The sequence below is a fragment of the Somniosus microcephalus genome, chromosome 13, assembly GCF_052327205.1.
Source record: "Somniosus microcephalus isolate GS21.2 chromosome 13, FLI_Smic_1.0, whole genome shotgun sequence".
NCBI classification, from domain to species: domain Eukaryota; kingdom Metazoa; phylum Chordata; class Chondrichthyes; order Squaliformes; family Somniosidae; genus Somniosus; species Somniosus microcephalus.
In genome coordinates, this window is record NC_140999.1 from 3,980,055 (window position 1) to 4,003,266 (window position 23,212).

Here is a 23,212-nt window from a genome sequence, read left to right on the forward strand (position 1 = left end):
TCGGAGGGGCAGTACTGAGGGAGCGCCGCACTGTCGGAGGGGCAGTACTGAGGGAGTGCTGCACTGATGGAGGGGCAGTACTGAGGGAGCCCTGCACTGTTGGAGGTGCCGTTTTTCAGATGAAACTTTAAACTGAGGCTCCATCTGCTCTCTCAGGTGGATGGTAAAGATCCCATGATCTTATTGGAAGAAGAACAAGGGGTGTTCTCCTGACCAACGCTCCTCCCCACACCACCACCGGCTAAAGCAGATTAACTGGTCATTAAAGTGTCCTGACGGTGTGAGAAGGCGCTACAACCTCTTTCTTTTAGACCAGCTTTGTGCACTGTGGTGTTCTTTGAGTCCCCATTCTCGTATATCTCTGTATGTTTGATTTATTCTCCAATAAAATATTTACCTCGGCTCTGAGATTGACTCATCTGGGAAAAGCAAAGTGAGGCCCACCGTGCAGAAGGGCTCGGACTCGCTGGCTGTTCCGCCATGAGTTGGCTCAGCGGGGCTAGGCCTCAGTGCTCGGGGTTAGTGGGGAAGGTCAGCTCGAGCGTCACACTGCCGATCACCATCCAGTGACTCCCGCTCGGGGAAGAGACGAAGCCCTCAGAGTCGAATAGCCTCGCCGCACTCACTGCCTCGGCTGACATACGAAGAATGACCACTCGAGCAAGAGTCGGCACCTTCAGGAGGGGAGTAAATGTGGGGCGGGGGGTGGATTTTAACTGTAAAAGAACATTGTGAAGCCGGAGATTGTGCAGGGCCACTCGGTCTATATCACTCAGCGGTTAACTCGCCCCATTTACCATCCCAGACTGGCGGCAGTTTCAAGCTAACCCGCCCGCGGGAAACTGAGGGGATCGGTTGCGACGACGGTTTTACTCTCCGCTGGATTTTACCTTCCATTGAAGTCAACGGAGAGCAAAATTGGGCAGGGTGCAAAATCGGTGTAAAATCAGCGTAAAAACCCGATCCAGTGGGTTTCCCGGCCGGTGAGTTTGGTTGGCGTTAGCCCCAGTACATTTGGTGGAATCAGGATTGGGTTGTGATCTGTGATTGTCTGATTTAGGTTGTCCTCGAGTGTTCCTTCGATTCCTGTGACACTTACATTTCTGATCAGGAGCCCTACCTGTTGGACCCAGTGATGTATCCCAAGATCCAGGTAAGCGATCGGCCGCTGGCGGAATCCCAAATGGAACAGGGCGTTGCTGATGAAGGGGAGTGGGCTTGGATTATATTGTAGAGTGTACACAGTTCTGTGGAAGGAGATTAAATGGATGGGTAGAGTCCATAATAGAAAGAACGAAAGACTTGCATTTCTATAGCGCCTTTCACGACCACCGGACGTCCCAAAGCGCTTTACAGCCAATGAAGTAATTTTTGAAGTGTAGTCACTGTTGTAATGTAGGAAACACGGCAGCCAACTTACACACAGCAAGATCCCACAAACAGCAATGTGATAATGACCAGATAATCAGTTTTATTGATGTTGATTGAAGGTAGCCTGTACATGGGCTGTGGAGGGAGACTGAATGGGTGAGTAGAGTCCATGATCGGGTACACTCTACGGTACACCCTCATGTTCATATTCCTCCAGGGCCTCGCCCCCTCCCTATCTCTGTAACCTCCTCCAGCCCTACAACCCTCCGAGATCTCTGCGCTCCTCCAATTCTGGACTCTTGTGCATTCCTTACTTCTTTCACTCAACCATTGGCGGCCGTGCCTTCAGCTGCCTGGGCCCTACGCTCTGGAATTCCCTCCTTAAACCTCTCCGCCTCTCTTTCCTCCTTTAAGACATTGCTTAAAACCGACCTCTCCTGTCCTAATATCTCCTCCTTTGGCTCGGTGTCAAATTTTGTTTGATAATCACTCCTGTGAAGCACCTTGGGATGTTTTACTACATTAAAGGCGCTATATAAATGCAAGTTGTTGTTATATATGCTTCTTCCCCTGTAACACTTACTGTCCATCTAATGCTTGGGACATGGTATTGGGGGCAAGGTATTGACTTGGATAGAGAACTGGTTGGCGGACAGAAAGCAAAGAGTTGGAATAAACGGGTCGTTTACCGAGTGGCAGGCAGTGACTAGTGGGGTACCGCAAGGATCGGTCCTAGGACCCCAGCTGTTCACAATATATATTAATGATCTGGACGAGGGAATTGGATGTAATATCTCCAAATTTGCAGACGACACAAAGCTGGGCGGGAGGGTAAGCTGTGAGGAGGATGTCGGGAAACGCCAGTACGATTTGGACAGGTTGGGTGATTGGGCAGAAACATGGCAAATGCACTATAATGTGGATAAATGTGAGGTTATCCACTTTGGTGGCAAAACAGGAAGGCAGATTATTATTTGAATGGCAATAGATTGGGAGAAGGGGAAGTGCAAAGAGACCTGGGTGTCCTTGTGCACCAGTCGCTGAAGGTAAGCATGCAGGTGCAGCAGGCGGTTAAGAAGGCAAATGGTATGTTGGCCTTCGTAGCAAGAGGGTTCGAGTACAGGAACAAGGATGTCTTGCTACAGTTGTACAGGGCCTTGGTGAGACCGCACCTTGAGTATTGTGTGCAGTTTTGGTCACCTTACCTGAGGAAGGACGTTCTTGCCATGGAGGGAGTGCAGCGAAGATTCACCAGGCTGATACCTGGGATGGCAGGAATGACGTATGAGGAGAGATTGTGTCGATTGGGCTTATACTCACTGGAGTTTAGAAGATTGAGAGGGGATCTCATCAAAACCTATAAAATTCTGTCAGGCCTGGACAGACTAGATGCAGGAAGGATGTTTCTGATGGCCGGGGAGTCCAGAACCAGGGGTCACAGTCTAAGGATAAGGGGTAAGCCATTTAGGACTGAAATGAGGAGGAATTTCTTCACCCAGAGAGTGGTGAACCTGTGGAATTCTCTACCACAGAGGGCGGTGGAGGCCAGTTCATTAAATATATTCAAGAAAGAGTTGGATATATTTCTTGAGGCTAAAGGGATCAAGGGATATGGGGAGAAGGCAGGGACAGGGTACTGAATTTGGATGATCAGCCATGATCTCATTGAATGGCGGAGCAGGCTCGAGGGGCCGAATGGCCTACTCCTACTCCTATCTTCTATGTTTACACCAGTTGGACACATTCACAACTCTCACTCACACCGAGCAGGTCAGAGTCTCTGGGACTCCTGCCCATTGGGTTTCCTTTCACTATGGGTTGATGTTGACTCCTCTCTTTCAGATGCTGGTCAACATGTTCTACCTCCTGCCTTTCTTTGGCCTGGCACTCTATGGCCTGATTGAGCCCGGCTGTGTGTGGATGCTCGATCTGACTGTGGTGTTTGCAGGAGCCATAGCCCAGGTAAGTAGAGTTTCAAAGTCAATGCCGTTGGGAAGCTTTGTAACCGGAATGATGGGCAGCGGCAGGTCCTGCCTGCTGAGGCAACCCGTGGGTAGAAAGAGTTATGGGGAGCGGGCAGGAATTTGGACATGAGTCTAGGTTCGATCGGACATGGCCCTGTGGGTAGCGGAGCGGGCCCAGGGGCCGTGTAGCCTGATCCTGCTCCTATTTCGTTTGTCTAATTCTGTTAGATTCAGGAGATGGTTCTGTGATAGTGGATTGGCGGTTAGGATCAGATTAGCCATGATCTTATTGAATGGCGGAGCAGGCTCGAGGGGCCGATTGGCCGACTCCTGCTCCTATTTCTTATGTTCTTATGTTCTTATGAGTCGAGTCCCAACTGTGTAATATAATCAAAGGTGGCAGTTGGAAGTGTGAATTTTTTTGAAGACTGGTCCAAATGAAAACTGACTCATAATAAAATGTGTTGACTGTTAAATCTTGGTGATCTCCAGCTCTTCCTTGAATCATTGAATGATACAACACAGAAGAGAGCCATTGGGCCCATCGTGCCTGTGCCGGCTCTTTGAAAGAGCTCTCCAATTAGTCCCACTCCCCCTTGCTCTTTCCCCAAAGACCTGCAAGCTTTTCCTTTTGACGTATTTCTCCAATTCTCTTTTGAAAGTTACTGTTGAATCTGCTTCCACCGCCCTTTCAGGCAGCGCGTTCCAGATCACAACAACTCGCTGCGTAAAAACATTCTCCTCATCTCCCCTCTGGTTCTTTTGCCAATTATCTTCAATCTGTGTCCTCTGGTTACCGACCCTCCTGCCACTGGAAACAGTTTCTCCTTATTTACTCTATCAAAACCCCTCATGATTTTGAACACCTCTTCTCTGCTCTAAGGAGAACAATCCCAGCTTCTCCAGTCTCTCTACATAACTGAAGTCCCTCATCCCTGGAACCATTCTGGTAAATCTCCTTCGCACCCTCTCCAAGGCCTTGACATCCTTCCGAAAGCATGGTGTGGAATGAGATATTATAAGCAGTTGGAGTCTTGCAATTAGTCTTGACACCAAGGATTGTGCAGACGGTGAAGACAGTACAGCCTGGTACCTTAATTCACCGAATGTCAAGCCCCATACCTGCCTGTTGTCCATGTCCTGAGATTTACCAGGCATTGGATGGTAGTTTATTGGGGCATCTTACAGAAGCCACGTTTATGGCAGGATTATCCAGACTGATTTTGTCCATCTTTATCTGTGGTGACCCCAGGATGTCACAGTGGAACATTGAGCCTGGTTGGGAAGAGGGGAGGAGCTGACATCATCCTTCTCACTGGCTGGAGATCTTTATGGCTCGATTTGTTCATCTATCCAGGCAGAAGAAAGATATCGAGGTTGGGGAGAAGGGGGTCCTAATGCAGCTGGGAAAGTGTATTGTACTTTTAAATCGCTGAACCAGACTGTTGGCAACCTTGGGGTCCTATTTGACCCCGAGCTGAGCTTCCGACCCCGCATTCTCTCCATCACCAAGACCACCTACTTCCACCTCCATAACATCGCCCCATCTCCGCCCCTGCCTCAGCTCATCCGCTGCTGAAACCCTCATCCATGCCTTTATTACCTCCAGACTCAACTATTCCAACGCACTCCAGGCCGGCCTCCCACATTCCACCCTCCGTAAACTTCAGTTCATCCAAAACTCTGCTGCCCCGTGTCCTAACTCGCACCGAGTCCCGTTCACCCATCACCCCCTGTGCTCGCTGACCTACATTGGCTCCCGGTCCAGCAACACTTTGATTTTAAAATCCTCATCCTTGTTTTCAAATCCCTCCATGGTCTCACCCCTCCCTATCTCTGTAATCTCCTCCAGCCCCTACAACCCCCTGAGATCTCTGCGCTCCTCCAATCTGGCCTCTTGCACATCCCCGATTTCCATCGCTCCACCATTGGCGGCCGTGCCTTCAGCTGCCTGGGCCCCGAGCTCTGGAATTCCCTCCCTAAACCTCTCCGCCTCTCTCTCCTCCTTTAAGACGCTCCTTAAAACCTACCTCATTGACCAAGCTTTGGTCACCTGGCCTAATATCTCCTTATGTGGCTCGGTGAATTTTTGTTTGATAATCGCTCCTGTGAAGCACCTTGGGATGTTTTACTACATTAAAGGCGCTATATAAATGCACGTTGTTGTGTGGGACTGGGAAAAGACCTCAAGTAATTCAATATTTTAACAGGTTTTTAATTCTACTCTTCCTCCCCCAGGCACAGTTTTCCCACATTGGCGGCTCTTTACACCCGCGCACGTCCTTCACGTACCGCGTCCCGGAGAACACTGTGTCGTCCTTCCTCTGTGCCAACATCCTCTTTGCTGTTGGCGCTCAGCTCCTGGCGTTTCGCTGCGCCAAATACTCTCACTTCTTTCGGAAAGGCGAGCCCAGAAATAACGAGGAGATGGAGAAGAAAGTAAATTAAGAGCACGGGACAAGTGGAGCAAAGGCTGAGGGGGAGCTGGGACTGTTGGTGCTGTTAAAATGATTAAAATGATGTTAAAATGAGGTGTCAGCTGTGGCTCAGTGGGTAGCACACTCGCCTCTCAGTCAGAAGATTGTGGGTTCGAGCCCCACTCCAGGGACTTGAGCACAAAAGCTAGACTGACCCTCCCAGTGCAGTACTGAGGGAGTGCCGCACTGTCGGAGGTGCCGTCTTTCGGGTGAGACATTAAACCGAGGCCCCGTCCGCTCTCTCAGGTGGACGTAAAAGATCCCACAGCCACTATTTTGAAGAAGAGCAGGGGAGTTCTCCCCGGTGTCCTGGGGCCAATATTTATCCCTCAACCAACATCACTAAAAACAGATTATCTGGTCATTGCTGTTTGTGGGAGCTTGCTGTGCACAAATTGGCTGCCTTGTTTCCTACATTACAACAGTGACTACACTCCAGAAAAGTTCTTCATTGGCTGTGAAGCACTTTGGGACGTCCAACCGTCATGAAAGGCGCTATATAAATCAAATTCTTTCTTTAGACACCCCATCCAATTATCTTTTCTGGTCTTTATTGATGTATAATGGGAAGCCAATCTGCTACCACCTATTTTATACTCCCACCAAAGGTGAAATTTATCCAAGGGTCTCCTTTCTCCACCCAACCCCAACCCCCACCCCCGACCCCCACCCCCAACCCAAAACTCCACCCTCAAACCCCAACTCCAACTCCAACCCCCCCAACTCCACCCCCAACCCCAACTCCAACCCCCAACTCCACCCCCAACCTCACCCTCCAACCTCCCCCCTCACTTTTGTGAAGCACCTTGGGACAACTTGCTGTGTTAAAGTCACTATAGACATGTCACTTGTACTTCATTAAACCCCTGTACATTCTAAAGACGGGATTCCTGAAGGAGTTGGCTGTGCATTCGAAGGGATGGGGGGAGACCTTAAAACTAGAGATTGGCCATTCAGGGGCCGTGCTATCAACTCTGGTTACACGTATTCCCGGAGGCATCATCCAAAGTCCTCCAACTGCACCGCCCCACCTGGTCAAACAGCCTTTGTTTCCCAGCTCCAATATTTTTTATAACTAATAAATAAATGTGTTCAAAGAACTTTTAAAAAACACACCATTTTTCCAACGTCCCAGTGACTTTTCTCCTAAGTTGCTCGCTGCAGGATCTGGGAGAATAACCTGTCATTCCTGGAGACTCCAGACCAACGCTGGGGGGCTTGACAACTGTATTCAGGGGTGATGTCAGGAAGCACTTCTTCACACAAAGGGTGGTGGGAATCTGGAACTCTCTCCCCCAAAAAGCTGCTGAGGCCGGGGGTCAATTGCAAATTTCAAAACTGAGATTGATGGTTGTTGTTGGGTAAGGGTATTAAAGGCTACGGAACCAAGACGGCCAGATGGAGTTTTTCATCTTTCAGATGCGACGTTAAACCGAGGCCCCGTCTGCTCTCTCGGGTGAACGTAAAAGATCCCACGGCCACTATTTCGAAGAAGAGCAGGGGAGTTCTCCCCGGTGTCCTGGGGCCAATATTTATCCCTCAATCAACATAAAAACAGATCATCTTGTCATTATCACATTGTTGTTTGTGGGAGCTTGCTGTGCGCAAATTGGCTGCTGCGTTTCCCACATTACAACAGTGACCACACTGCAAAAGTACTTCATTGACTGTGAAGCGCTTTGAGACGTCCGGTGGTCGTGAAAGGCGCTATAGAAATGCAAGTCTTTAAGATACAGATCAGCCGCCATCGAATTGAATGGTGGAGCAGGCTCGAGGGGCTGAATGGCCTCCTCCTGTTCCCAACCAGCCTGTACCCTCGCGAGCCATATTTGTTAAGGCTGTACTGGGATAAGGGATGGACACAACCCCAAGGTTTCAATCACTGTTTCTTTGGGCTGCTGCTGGAGAGCCCATGGGATCCTGTTACAGTTCAATGCATTGAATTCCTGGTACTTAAAACGTGTCATTGTTTTGTGGTCAGGTGGGACCGCGTTGGCCCATCACGGACAGCTGAGCGTTTGGGATGCCACAATGGGCTCAGTGTTCCTGAGTTAGGGACAGGGAAGGGAGGAAAAAAAGTCATTCAGGGTTCCTACTCTTGATCACTGAGCAGTAACACCTCGTGGAAATTGCAAACAGCGGATGTCAGAATAAGGCAGGCGAGGGGCCTCCACCTGCGATCGGTCACTGTTTGAGCTCACACACAAAGACTGGACTCTTGGGCGAGGAATTTGAGATTGTCACAACGCCTGTGGAAGCCGTACCCCAGCGAGACGGGGGTCGCCAACCCTCCAGGACTGCCCTGGAGTCTCCAGGAATGAAAGACTAATCTCCAGGCCACTGCCGCGAGCAACACCGGGGAGAAAAATCCTAGAGGCATTAGAAACAATTGTGCATTTTTCCCTTTTTCTTTGAACGCTTCTCTGTTTATTAGTTATAAAACTATCAAAGATTGGGGGAAAAAGACTGACTAAGTGTCAAGAATCATCCTCTCTCTCTTAGACAGTCCCTTGGAACCGAGGATGACTTGCTTCCACATTAAAAATGAGTTCTCAGGTGACTGATGAGTCCAATGCGGGACCTACAGTCTCTGTCACAGGGTGGGGCAGACGGTGGTTGAAGGGGTGGGTGGGTGGGGTGCTTGGGTTGACGTGCGCTCCTTGCACTGCCTGCGCTTGGCTTCCGCTTGCTCCCGGCGAAGAGACTCGAGGTGTTCGGCGCCTTCCCGGATGCTTCTCCTCCACTTTGTGCGGTCTTGGGCCAGGGATTCCCAGGTGTCGGTGGGGATGTTGCACTTTTTCAAGGAGGCTTTGAGGGTGTCCTTGAAGCGTTTCCTCTGCCCACCTGGGGCTCTCTTGTCGTGTCGGAGCTCCGAGTAGAGCGCTTGTTTTGGGAGTCTTGTATCGGGCAATCAGGTAATCAAGAGTCTGTTCATTTTCCGATTGGCTGCGGGCGCCACAGGGATGGACGTGCCGGGCGACCAATGGCGGGAGGGTGGGGGGCGGGGCAGTTGGAGGGTAGGAGGTCATGTGACCAGTGCTCCCTTTAATTTTTTTTTGTCTGCGCGATCCCTTTTTCCCATTTAAAAGCCGGTGAGCCGGCTGCGCGAGAACATTGCATGTGGTGAACACTCCAGGAATATGCCTATCCCGAGTTGGCAGCCTTATGGCGAGAGGCCGCAGCTGTCGGAGAGCGAGATTTCTCATTAGAATCACCATCTCCCTGACTCGCCAAGCCTCTCCATGCTGTGCCGGTCACCCCCTCGAGCTTGTCTGGGTTGCGACTGTTGAATGGCTAAGCTTGCTCTTTTTGTCCTCTGCTGTATGCACAAGATTGAAAAAATTGGTTGTGTTTTTTTTAAAAGATCTGTTTTATATTAATTTTGGGCCTCTCCCTGCTCTGGGCGATGGGATTGAGGTTTGGTGACGTTTTATTTTACAAAGTACTCAATGCTCGTCAGTTTTATCAATTTGAACGGGTTAAGATGCTCGTGTCATGTAGCCGCGAGTCGCAGCCCTCCCTCCGTACTGACCCGTGCCTCGTCCACTTGTGCTGAGCGATCGACAGACGCCAAGAGTCTCAGTGCTGACCGACGCTTGTTGTCCATTGGATTGCAGACAGCACAGAAGGGGAATTCTGTTGTCCCATATCCACACAGAACTGTACCTCTCGTTAGAAGAACACACGGGCCCGTTGGTCCCAACTAGGAACTAGATCAATCTGCCTCAAACTCATTTCATGCTAATCCTTTATAAATCACTGGCTGGGCCTCAGCTGGAGTATTGTGTCCAATTCTGGGCACCGCACTTTAGGAAGGATGTCAAGGCCTTGGAGAGGGTGCAGAGGAGATTTACTAGAATGGTTCCAGGGATGAGGGACTTCAGTTGTGTGAAGAGACTGGAGAAGCTGGGATTGTTCTCCTTAGAGCAGAGAAGGCTAAGGGGAGATTTGATAGAGGTGTTCAAACTTACGAAGGGTTTCCAGTGGCAGGAGGGTCGGTAACCAGAGGACACAGATTTAAGGTAATTGGTAAAAGAACCAGAGGGGAGATGAGAATTTTTTACGCAGCGAGTTGTTGTGATCTGGAATGCGCTGCCTGAAAGGGCGGTGGAAGCAGATTCAATAATAACTTTCAAAAGAGAATTGGATAAATACTTGAAAAGGAAACATTTGCAGGTCTGTGGGGAAAGAGCAGGGGGAGTGGGACTAATTGGAGAGCTCTTTCAAAGAGCCGGCACAGGCACAATGGGCCGAATGGCCTCCTGTGCTGTGTCATTCTATGATGTGACTCAGCTAATGAGCGGATAAACTTGCTGGGGTCGACTGAAGGATAATGGCTGAGCTCTTCAACACAGTAAGTCAGTCACTGCTCGTTAGCTTAATATTAAATATATTTAAGATACAATTCATTCAAAAATACAAAAGTTTCTTTAAAAAAATGATTTCATAATAAGCAGAAGCAGATTAAAGTTTAACTTTACAACAATTGAGAGTGATTGCTGCACAAATAATGTGTAATCGGTTAGTCAAAGCATTACAATAAACCATCTGGCCTCCTCAGAAAGGTGTCGGAGCCCTGAAATTACACTGGAGCAATATTAGAAACCGAGCGTTAAAATGCTTTAACATCTCCGCTAATTGGGCCGGGCTTTGCGGTAGAAGTAACGGCGAGGCTCTCGGCGCTCACCGTTACTAAAGTATAAATCGGGCGGCAACTCCCAGCGACCGCACACGCGCAGTTAAACACGGAGACCAGAAAGCTGCTGTCACCCAGATGCCCTGCTGCCGTATCTCGCTGAGAGACTCGCCATTCAAACACGTGGAGGGCGTGAAGTGGCGGCACCCACCAGATACCCGCTAAACACGCCGGAAAAAGTTGGAGCTTCTCGATTCAAGTGTTAAGTAAATTTTTAACGGGGCAATAAGCAACGTTCCCGCTAATTTTCTTTTGGCTGCGCGGCCCCTTTAACGGGCTGCGTGCTCCATCCAAATTATTGCGCATTTATTTCCATTTAAAAGCCGGCGAGCGGCCTGCGCGGGACCTCCAGACCGTTACGTGGCTGCGCGGCTGCACAGCTTCACAGGAACATTGGTGATGAGTCTTAATTATTGCCAAACAACCTCTCTGGCACTGAAAATTAACTTTTACAAGTGTGGAGTTTTAATTTTAATTATAGTTGGAGCTTTAAAAGAATTTTAAAAGTAAATAACTTTTTTAACCTTTTCTTTCTGTCTCTTTTTTTCTCTCTTAATCCAATCTTTCCTTCTCTTCGCTTTCTGTACCTGATTTGGCACGGAGTTAAATATTTTAACTGATACTTCATGGTTCAGACTCTGCACTGCTTATTAACGATTCTTCAATCTGATTGGTTAAGGAGACACACGGTTGCTTGCCCTGTGCACACAAATCCCAGAGCCCTGGAGAGGGCGCTGCGCCGAAATGGCTTTCTAATTTACAGCAAGTTCCAATGTAAAACCCCATTGACAGTCTGTAGGCAGGTGCGAGTGAACGGTTCATTCACCGCTGACCACAAACTCCGGCCCAAGATCTTGGAACTTTAGGGACCACGCGTATAGTTTAAATCCCTGTCCCCCATTAATTCCCGTATGTATATGTCAAGTTGCTGATACTAAGAGATCGTGGTGTTCTGATTTAGGATTCATCTACCAATAAGGTAACATAAGAAGTGCCCTTTCCAAACCTCCAGGCCCACAGAATTCACACAAGATAAATCAGCGAGTATAAACACTTGGCGGGGTTAAGGGCCCATTCTGCATCGACACTATTCCCTTAATCAATTAAACTTGTAATTATTTCTACAATTACAGATTTCAATGCTGATCACAGCTCGAATAATCAAAGAGCAAAACTAGAAACACAATAAGAAATATTCAAAATAAAACCCCGGATCACTGGCAGTACCATAAAGGCTTGGTAAAGAGGTTGTTGAAGCTGCTCCGATTGCAAAGAGTCAGGGGAGCAGCTTCTAACACAGAAAATGATCGTCCTCCTGGACTGGCCAACAGCTGTCCTCTCCACAGTCTAAGATGTTTCACCTGTGTAATGATCACCCAACTACCAACTCCCCTATACATTGAACACTGGGGATTGGCCCCTCCCATGGACTGAATACCATACATTGAACACTGGGGATTGACTCCTCCCATGGACTGAATACCATACATTGAACATTGTGGATTGACTCCTCCCATGGATTGAATACCATACATTGAACACTGTGGACTGGCCCCTCCCATGGACTGAATACCATACATTGAACACTGGGGATTGGCCCCTCCCATGGATTGAATACCATACATTGAACATTGTGGACTGGCCCCTCCCATGGACTGAATACCATACATTGAACACTGGGGATTGGCCCCTCCCATGGATTGAATACCATACATTGAACATTGTGGACTGGCCCCTCCCATGGATTGAATACCATACATTGAACACTGGGGATTGGCCCCTCCCATGGATTGAATACCATACATTGAACATTGTGGACTGGCCCCTCCCATGGATTGAATACCATACATTGAACACTGGGGATTGGCCCCTCCCATGGATTGAATACCATACATTGAACATTGTGGACTGGCCCCTCCCATGGACTGAATACCATACATTGAACACTGGGGATTGGCCCCTCCCATGGATTGAATACCATACATTGAACATTGTGGACTGGCCCCTCCCATGGACTGAATACCATACATTGAACACTGGGGATTGGCCCCTCCCATGGATTGAATACCATACATTGAACATTGTGGACTGGCCCCTCCCATGGACTGAATACCATACATTGAACACTGGGGATTGGCCCCTCCCATGGATTGAATACCATACATTGAACATTGTGGACTGGCCCCTCCCATGGATTGAATACCATACATTGAACACTGTGGATTGACCCCTCCCATGGATTGAATACCATACATTGAACACTGGGGATTGGCCCCTCCCATGGATTGAATACCATACATTGAACACTGTGGATTGGCCCCTCCCATGGATTGAATACCATACATTGAACACTGGGGATTGGCCCCTCCCATGGATTGAATACCATACATTGAACACTGTGGATTGGCCCCTCCCATGGATTGAATACCATACATTGAACATTGTGGACTGGCCCCTCCCATGGATTGAATACCATACATTGAACACTGTGGATTGGCCCCTCCCATGGATTGAATACCATACATTGAACATTGTGGATTGGCCCCTCCCATGGATTGAATACCATACATTGAACACTGTGGATTGGCCCCTCCCATGGATTGAATACCATACATTGAACACTGTGGACTGGCCCCTCCCATGGATTGAATACCATACATTGAACACTGTGGATTGGCCCCTCCCATGGACTGAATACCATACATTGAACATTGTGGACTGGCCCCTCCCATGGATTGAATACCATACATTGAACACTGTGGATTGGCCCCTCCCATGGACTGAATACCATACATTGAACATTGTGGACTGGCCCCTCCCATGGATTGAATGCCATGTATTGATCACTCATGTATTTAATAATTAAATATTGGGAAGACCGAAACCGTTCTCTTTGGTCCCCGCCACAAACTCTGTTCCCTCACATCTGACTCCATCCCTCTCCCCGGCCACTGTCTGAGGCTGAACCAGACCATTCGCAACCCCCCCGTCCTATTTGAACCCGAGCGGAGCTTCTGACCCCATTTCCGTTCCATCACCAAGACCGCCTACGTCCACCTCCGTAACATCGCCCGTCTCCGCCCCGCCTCAGCCCGTCTGCTGCTGAAACCCTCATCCATGCCTTTGTTACCTCCAGACTCGACTATTCCAACACTCTCCGGGCCGACCTCCCACATTCCGCCCTCCGTAAACTTCAGCTCATCCAAAACTCTGCTGCCTGTGTCCTAACTCGCACCAAGTCCCGTTCACCCATCACCCCCTGTGCTCACTGCCCCGTGTCCTAACTCACACCCAGTCCCGTTCACCCATCACCCCCTGTGCTCACTGCCCCATGTCCTAACTCACACCCAGTCCCGTTCACCCATCACCCCCTGTGCTCACTGCCCCGTGTCCTAACTCACACCCAGTCCCGTTCACCCATCACCCCCTGTGCTCACTGCCCCGTGTCCTAACTCGCACCCAGTCCCGTTCACCCATCACCCCGTGCTCACTGCCCCGTGTCCTAACTCGCACCCAGTCCCGTTCACCCATCACCCCCTGTGCTCACTGCCCCGTGTCCTAACTCACACCCAGTCCCGTTCACCCATCACCCCCTGTGCTCACTGCCCCGTGTCCTAACTTGCACCCAGTCCCGTTCACCCATCACCCCCTCTGCTCACTGCCCCGTGTCCTAACTCACACCCAGTCCCGTTCACCCATCACCCCCTGTGCTCACTGCCCCGTGTCCTAACTCGCACCAAGTCCCGTTCACCCATCGCCCCCTGTGCTCGCTGACCTACATTGACTCCTGGTTAAGCAACGCCTCGATTTTAAAATTCACATCCTTGTGTTCAAATCCCTCCATGGTCTCGCCCCTCCCTATCTCTATAACCTCCTTCAGCCCCACAACCCTCCGAGAGCTCTGTGCTCCTCCAATTCTGGCCTTTTGTACATCTCCGATTTTCATTACTCCACCATTGGTGGCTGTGCCTTCAGCTGCCTGGGCCCCAAGCTCTGGAATTCCCTCCCTAAACCTCTCCGCCTCTCCACCTCCCTCTCCTTAAAACCTACCAAGCTTTTGGTCACCTGCCCCAATATCTCCTTATGTGGCTCGGTGTCAAATTCTATGAAGCACCTTGGGTCATTTTACTGCGCTATATAAATGCAATTTATCGTTGTGTGAGGCTGGGGAATGACCTCAAATAATTTGATATCTTAATGCCTTTGATTGTTCCCATGTATTGAATGACATGGACTGAATGCTGTGGATTGACTCCTCCCATGGATTGAATACCATACATTGAATGCTATGGATTGACTCCTCCCATGTTTTGCCCACCCATGTATCAAGTGCCTGTGTACTGATCGACTGCCACCTACAGATCCTCATCCCTGTGCATTCAGAGCAAAATTGTCCCATAACCTGATGTAGGAACGGAGTCGGCACAAAGGAGTGTTTTCCAGGCTGGGGCTCCAGCTCAGAGTTCGGTGTCAGTCCAGACTCACTGTGGTCTGGATTGCGATGGTGAATCCTGTAATATTCCAGTCCTGATCTTGGCCCCACAGGTAGAGTTTCTGATTGGAGTTTGGAATCTTCACTAAAATCCACAGGACGTTTCCTAGTTTTCATGTTGCGGGGTGCGGGCGGGGAAGGGGGGGGGGGGGGGAAGGGGCTGAAGGATGTGTGCACCCTCTCGATCTTACTCTCGTTGACGGTCATACTCGCTGACCATCCGCTTGATATGCGACAGTTTGCTCTTCAATCGCTTGCTCTGCAGTCGTTTGCTCTGATACTCCGAGGTCTGAAAACAACAGAAAAGACGACAAACTATCAGGAAAAGCTCATGCAGCGTCAAACTCTGCTCTCCTTTTTAACAGTTTTCTTTCCTCTGTGACACAGACTCAATACTCATCAAAAGATGAGGGATGTCAGGGTTGGAGAAGAGAATATTTTCTATTTCTGGCACTCACTGTCCCATCAAATACTCCCAGGGCAGGTACAGCATGGGTTAGATACAGAGTAAAGCTCCCTCTACACTGCCCCATCAGACACTCCCAGGGCAGGTACAGCACGGGTTAGATACAGAGTAAAGCTCCCTCTACACTGTCCCGTCAAACACTCCCAGGGCAGGTACAGCACGGGTTAGATACAGAGTAAAGCTCCCTCTACACTGCCCCATCAGACACTCCCAGGGCAGGTACAGCACGGGTTAGATACAGAGTAAAGCTCCCTCTACACTGTCCCATCAAACACTCCCAGGGCAGGTACAGCACGGGTTAGATACAGAGTAAAGCTCCCTCTACACTGTCCCATCAAACACTTCCAGGGCAGGTACAGCACGGGTTAGATACAGAGTAAAGCTCCCTCTACACTGTCCCATCAAACACTCCCAGGGCAGGTACAGCACGGGTTAGATACAGAGTAAAGCTCTCCCTACACTGTCCCATCAAACACTCCCAGGGCAGGTACAGCACGGGTTAGATACAGAGTAAAGCTCCCTCTACACTGTCCCATCAAACACTCCCAGGGCAGGGACAGCACGGGTTAGATACAGAGTAAAGCTCCCTCTACACTGTCCCATCAAACACTCCCAGGGCAGGTACAGCACGGGTTAGATACAGAGTAAAGCTCCCTCTACACTGTTCCATCAAACACTCCCAGGGCAGGTACAGCACGGGTTAGATACAGAGTAAAGCTCCCTCTACACTGTCCCCATCAAACACTCCCAGGGCAGGTACAGCACGGGTTAGATACAGAGTAAAGCTCCCTCTACACTGTGGATGTCGAATTGTTGAGTATATTCAAGGCTGAGATCGATAGATTTTTGGACTCGAGGGGAATCGAGGGATATGGGGATCGGGCGGGAAAGTGGAGTTGAGGTCGATGATCAGCCATGATCTTGTTGAATGGCGGAGCAGGCTCGAGGGGCCGAATGGTCGACTCCTGCTCCTAATTCTTACGTTCTTGTTGCAGGTTGATCAATCAACAGTCAGTGAGTTGAACGGGATCTATGAAAGACACACTCACCTTTTTGAGATCCTTTAACCTGTTGTATTCCTCAGCAACTCCCTGAAAAGAAAGCAAAACACTGAAACAGGTCTGTAATGGGATTATTATCAAACCTTGTACGGTCGTGCAGTGATTATGCTACTGGACCAGTGGTCCAACCCTGGCAGCTTGAGAATTTGAAAACAGTAAAAGTGACCATGAAGCTGTCGGATTGTCATAAAAACCCAACGGGTTCACTGATGTCCTTTAGGGAAGGAAACCTGCCGTCCTTACCCGGGCTGGGCCTATAGGTGACTCCAGTCCCACACCACCGTGGTTGACTCTTAACTGCCCGCTGAAGTGAGCCAGCGAGACGCTCAGTCATATCTAACAGTAGCACCTTCAGCATTACAAGTGCAGCGGTTCAAGAAGAGGGCCCACCACCACCTTCTGAGGGCAACTAGGGATGGGCAATAAATGCCGGCCTTGCCAGCGACGCCCACATCCCGAGCATGCTGTTGTCTCTTCCGATGCCCCTCCTGCTGACTATACATAACCCAATTCCACCAGTCTTACCGGGGGAGCCACAACCCCGCTCGCAACCTAACAGGAAAAAAGAAACAACTTGTATTTCTATAGCGCCTTTCACCACCTCAGGACGTCCCAAAGCCAATGAAGTACTTTTGAACTGTGGTCGTTGTTGTAATGTAGGAAACACTTATATGGTGAGAAGGTGGGGTTGAGGGATATGGGGAGAAAGTCCCCATTAATCCACATATATCTCAGGTGCTGATACGGACAGATCTCTGTGTTCTGATTTCGGATTTACCCCCCGACGAGACAACAGCACCAAGATCGGCCCCTTTACAAACCTCCAGCCCCCACAAAATTCAAACAGGGGCAAAGCAACGAGAAAGAAACACCAGCACAAATTGGTCGGAGTTCCTTGGGGATTGGGGTTGGACTGCTGAGGCTCATAGGTGGGCACGCCAGAGCTACAGCACTTACACTGGGGCTATCCCGGCCCCCATCCATCACCTCCGCACCGGATATGGGGAGGGGGAAGGGGGAGTCTCCGTACCTGATAGGTGGCATTGTCCTCAGTCAAGACGTCTAGCCGTTTGCTCAGGAAGCTAATCTGGTTGTTGATTTCGTCCATTTCAGCACAAATCTGTTTATAGTCCCGATGATCCGCATCAAATTCCCGCTTGTACTCCTGCCGTATGGGGTCAGAGGTTATGGGAGGATACAAGCTGATAGGAAAAGGGAATCCGGGGTTAGAACATGACCCGTTCACGTGCTTCCGACCCTCGCTATCTCCCGCCACCATTTACACGCACAAGACAAAGGCTACACAAGGAGGGGGCAAGGCTGAGCATTAAGAACTTGCATTTAAATAGCGGCTTTCGTGACCCCAGGATGTCCCAGTGGAGTGCTGCACTGTCGGAGGTGCCGTCTTTCGGAGGCCCCATCTGCTCTCAGGTGGACGTAAAAGATCCCACGGCCACTATTCGAAATTGGGAGGCAGGAGGTCAAACCTCCAGGAATACATCCAACCAGCATTGGCAGCTCTACCCTGGATGGGTAAATGATGCTACTTATATGGGTAAGAGCCCTCTACATGGAAAGAGATGAGGCCTACTATTTGGGTAAAAGCCTCCTACACATAAGGGACAATACTTGCTGTAGGAAGAACGTTCACGACCTTATGACGTCACTTTATAGCCAATTAAGTATCAATTCAATTGAAGTGTAGTCACTATTGTAATGTAGGAAACGCAACAGCTAATTTACACACAGCAAGATTCCACAAACACAATGCAATAATGACCAGATAATCTCTTTTAGTGATGTTGGTTAAGGGATAAATATTGGGGGAACTCCCCTGCTCTTCTTTGAAATAGTGGCCATGGGATCTTTCACATCTACCCGAGAGGGCAGGCGGGGCCTCGGTTTAACGTCTCATCCGAAAGACGGCACCTCCGACAGTGCAGCACTCCCTCAGCACTGCGAGTGTCAGCAGCCTTGGTGCTCAAGTCTCTGGAGTGGGGCTCGAACCCACAACCTTCCGGCTCAGAGGCGAGAGAGAGAGAGAGCGAGCTGCCCACTGAGCCACGGCTGTGCAAGCATCAAGGCCTGTTACATGGTTAAGAGTTAACTCTGTGGATAGGGATGAGGCCTACCATATGGTTAAGAGCCTGCTATATGGGTACGAGATGAGGCCTAAACGAAACACAGAGACTATCTGGGCCCCAGAGTCTGATGTGCTGCCCACCTGTCCCATTCCTCATCATCCATGTCATCGCAGGATTCCGCTCCCGTCGTGTAGTCGGTCTCATATTGAGATTCCTCCACCTCGGACCTGCCACGTCTCCTCCTCCTCTTCCTCCGATTGGCTGGCGGCCTCTTTGTTGTGTCTTCAGACGGGGTAGAGTCGAAGTTCCGCGAGGGGGACAATGCGGGAAGGTACCTGGGAACCGAGCCCACACAAAGAACAGTCACGTGATCTTCATAAACACAGGCAATATTTCCCAGGATAAAGAACCTGACTGGGCCTGTACTGTAATACCCCCTTACAGACTCTACGGAGAGAATCTCAGCACCAAGACCCTTCCTTGCTAGATTTTTCCTCTCCTCTCCTGAATATGTGGCCTCCTTGTTGGGGGACAGGTCCTACAGGTTAGGTTTATCTAGGATATTGTCATATATCCCTATTGCCTTTATGCAGAGGTATTATAGGATTGTCATACATTCTTTTACCTCTAGTACAACTTTGAGGACTAGGAAACACTGCAGAAATCTGGTTAATCCTCTTTATTAAACCAAGTTACTGGGATAAAAAACACAACCCCTCACATCCAGTGTGTATGAGACAGAGGTACCAATAGACTCACATACCAAGGATTCCTTCAGGAGGTCACAAGAGAGTCGTCTTGACTGCTTAAGCTAACCTCACTGAGACTGGGTCAAATGTCCGCAAGGCGCCCCCAGCGTTTGTGTTTTTTATTACGTCCTTCTAACGTAATGCCATTACGTCAACGGGTTGTAACTGCATCTGGTTAATCTCTCAGGCCGCCCCCCCAGGAGTCGGTGGTGGGACCACTGCTCTTTTTGATATTTATTAATGACCTAAACTTGGGGGTACAGGGCATAATTCCAAGGTTTGCAGATGACACGAAACTCGGATAGGTAGTAAACAATGAGAAAGATAGCAACAGACTTCAGGAGGACAGAGACAGACTGGTGAAATGGGCGGACACGTGGCAGATGAAATTTAATGCAGAGAAGTGTGAAGTGATACATTTTGGTAGGAAGAATGAGGAGAGGCAAAATAAACTAAAGGGTACAATCCTAAAGGGGGTGCATGAACAGAGAGACCTGGGGGTATATGTGCACAAATCACTGAAGGTGGCAGGGCAGGTTGAGAAAGTGGTTAAAAAAGCTTACGGGATCCTGGGCTTCATAAATAGAGGCATTGAATACAAAAGCAAAGATGTTATGCTAAACTTTTATAAATCACTGGTTAGGCCCCAGCTGGAGTATTGTGTCCAATTCTGGGCCCCGCACTTTCGGAAGGATGTCCAGGCCTTGGAGAGGGTGCAGAGGAGATTTACTAGAATGGTTCCAGGGATGAGGGACTTCAGTTATGTGGAGAGACTGGAGAAGCTGGGGTTGTTCTTCTTACAGCAGAGAAGGTTAAGGGAAGATTTGATAGAGATGTTCAAAATCATGAGGGGCTTTTGATAGAGTAAATAAGGAGAAACTGTTTCTGTAGGAGAGTAAAATTGGGCGGGTATAAAACGCGTGGCCAATCCAATCCCATCAGTTTCCTGCCGGGTGGGGTTAGGTTTAAATTCCCGCCCATATAACAAATTATCCAAGGTCCTCCCCTCACAGTCCTGCCGCTCGATTTATTAATTGGTAAAAGAACCAGAGGGGAGATGAGGAGAATGTTTTTACGCAGCGAGTTGTTGTGATCTGGAATGCGCTGCCTGAAAGGGCGGTGGAAGCAGATTCAATGGTGACTTTCAAAAGGGAATTGGAGAAATACTGGAAGGGGAGACATTTGCAGAGGAGTGGGAATAATTGGAGAGCTCGTTCAAAGAGCCGATGGACCGAATGACCTCTTTTCTGTGCTGTAAGATTATTAATTGTGTCATTTGGTCTCCCTTGCCACTTACTGATTGTCAACGTGACTCTCCAAATTGTAGGCAGTTGGGAGTGAGTTAAACTCAATGGAGTTCATTCTAGCGGCGCCATTGGCTGGTTTATCGAAGTACTGAACTGTTTCCATTTCATCGTTATCTCCTCTCGGAACAGTCTTCACCTGAAAGAGCAGAGAGGTGCGAGGGGTGAGTGACGAGCTTGAAGACTTACCTCCAATTGTTTTCACATAATGGCCCCTTCAGAATTGTCCTGCAGTGTTTTGATCAGGGTGAATTGTGAGGATTATTGTGAACAACTGCAGATCGGCTGGGGCTGGGGAGCGGGGAGTGAGTGGGATTAGACTGGGTGGGATATTAAAAGGGTACGGGGAGTGAGGGGGAGAGTGGGATTAGACTGGGTGGGATATTAAAGGGTGCGGGGAGTGAGGGGAGTGTGGGATTAGACTGGGTGGGATATTAAAGGGTACTGGGAGTGAGGGGAGAGTGGGATTAGACTGGGTGGGATATTAAAGGATACAGGGAGTGAGGGGAGAGTGGGATTAGACTGGGTGGGATATTAAAGGGTACAGGGAGTCAGTGGGAGAGTTGGATTAGACTGGGTGGGATATTAAAGGGTGTGGGGAGTGAGGGGGAGAGTGGGATTAGACTGGGTGGGATATTAAAGGGTGCGGGGAGTGAGGGGAGAGCGGGATTAGACTGGGTGGGCTATTAAAGGGTACGGGGAGTGAGGGGGAGAGCGCGATTAGACTGGGTGGGATATTAAAGGGTGTGGGGAGTGAGGGGGGAGAGTGGGATTAGACTGGGTGGGCTATTAAAGGGTACGGGGAGTGAGGGGGAGAGTGGGATTAGACTGGGTGGGATATTAAAGGGTGCGGGAAATGAGGGGGAGAGTGGGATTAGACTGGGTGGGCTATTAAAGGGTACGGGGAGTGAGGGGGAGAGTGGGATATTAAAGGGTGCGGGAAATGAGGGGGAGAGTGGGATTAGACTGGGTGGGATATTAAAGGGTACGGGGAGTGAGGGGAGAATGGGATTAGACTGGGTGGGATATTAAAGGGTGCGGGGAGTGAGGGGGAGAGTGGGATTAGACTGGGTGGGATATTAAAGGGTACGGGGAGTGAGGGGGAGAGTGGGATTAGACTGGGTGGGATAGTAAAGGGTGCGGGGGGTGAGCAGGAGAGTGGGATTAGACTGGGTGGGATATTAAAGGGTACGGGGAGTGAGCGGGAGAGTGGGATTAGACAGTGGGATATTAAAGGGTGTGGGGAGTGAGGGGGAGAGTGGCATTAGACTGGGTGGTATATTAAAGGGTACGGGGAGTGAGGGGGAGAGTGGCATTAGACTGGGTGGTATATTAAAGGGTGTGGGGAGTGAGGGGGAGAGTGGGATTAGACTGGGTGGGATATTAAAGGGTGCGGGGAGTGAGGGGGAGAGTGGGATTAGACTGGGTGGGATAAAAACACAGACATCCAGAAAACGAGGAATTACACCTTACTTATTGTCAGACACTAACACAATACAGAAACACACTCAGAACCAAAAAAGAGCAATATATTAAGAATACACTCAGCTCCATTGAGGAATTCATTGATTCCAATTGTTTCTGGGACAACTGGAATACATTACACAAAAAACAACACGACGAATTGGCCATTCAAAATGGAGACACATGGGAAAACCACTTTGAAAAATTATACCAGAAAAACACACTAAGGCCAGAGCAACACCAAATATGCAAAAAACTGGAAAAGCTCGAAATGGCCATAAAATATAACCAAAACCCGCTAGACTCCATAATAACAGAAAAAGAACTTTTTGAAAAACTCAAGGACCTGCAACCAGGAAAAGCTTGCGGGGCAGACGGCATACTAAGCGAGATGATTAAACACACAGACGATAAAATGAAACTGGCTATCCTAAAACTCTTCAACTTGGTTCTGAGTGTCGGTTACTTCCCTGATACCTGGAACAAAGGACTCATAACGCCCATATACAAAAGTGGGGACAAAGTCGACCCAAATAACTATCGAGGCATCTGTGTAAACAGTAACCTGGGGAAGGTATTCTGTAGTATCATAAACAAAAGACTTATAAACTTCCTTGAGGAGCACAATGTCTTGAGTAAAAGCCAAATTGGATTCCTGCCAAACTATAGAACATCAGATCATATCTTCACCCTACAGACCCTAATTGACAAACACGTTCATCAAAACAAAAGCAAAATCTACGCATGCTTTATAGATTTCCAGAAGGCTTTCGATTCCATCTGGCATGATGGTTTATTCCTGAAACTTATCGAAAGCGGGGTAGGGGGAAAAACATAGGATGTAATTAAATCAATGTATACAAACAACAAATGTGCAGTAAAAATTGGAGACAAACAAACAAAATACTTCCCACAGGGGCGGGGGGGTGACGCAGGGCTCGCCAATCTCACCGACACTCTTTAATATTTACATAAATGAATTGGCAAAACTACTTGAACAATCTACAGCACCCGGCCTCACCCTATATGAATCCAAGGTTAAATTCCTCCTCTATGCAGACGACCTGGTTCTGCTGTCACCAAC

At 49.1% G+C, this 23,212-nt stretch overlaps 2 protein-coding genes across 2 annotated transcripts in view; one reads left to right on the forward strand and one right to left on the reverse strand.

Annotated features, from left to right (window-relative positions):
* The window catches only part of tm6sf2b (transmembrane 6 superfamily member 2b), a 37,247-nt gene extending 31,381 nt beyond the window's left edge, over positions 1–5,866 (forward strand). The window contains exons 8-10 of the mRNA XM_086004361.1: positions 1,061–1,153; positions 3,214–3,333; positions 5,574–5,866. Coding sequence (XP_085860487.1) covers positions 1,061–1,153; positions 3,214–3,333; positions 5,574–5,783 — 423 coding nt within the window. The 3' untranslated portion in view covers positions 5,784–5,866. The remainder of the gene's footprint in view (positions 1–1,060; positions 1,154–3,213; positions 3,334–5,573) is intronic.
* Positions 5,867–10,185: 4,319 nt separating this feature from the next.
* The window catches only part of LOC147107987 (occludin), a 35,632-nt gene continuing 22,605 nt past the window's right edge, over positions 10,186–23,212 (reverse strand). The window contains exons 4-8 of the mRNA XM_086004362.1: positions 20,658–20,803; positions 18,752–18,946; positions 17,558–17,729; positions 16,516–16,557; positions 10,186–15,289 (exon numbers count right to left, since the gene is read on the reverse strand). Of these exons, the coding sequence (XP_085860488.1) occupies positions 15,188–15,289; positions 16,516–16,557; positions 17,558–17,729; positions 18,752–18,946; positions 20,658–20,803 (657 nt within the window). The 3' untranslated portion in view covers positions 10,186–15,187. The remainder of the gene's footprint in view (positions 15,290–16,515; positions 16,558–17,557; positions 17,730–18,751; positions 18,947–20,657; positions 20,804–23,212) is intronic.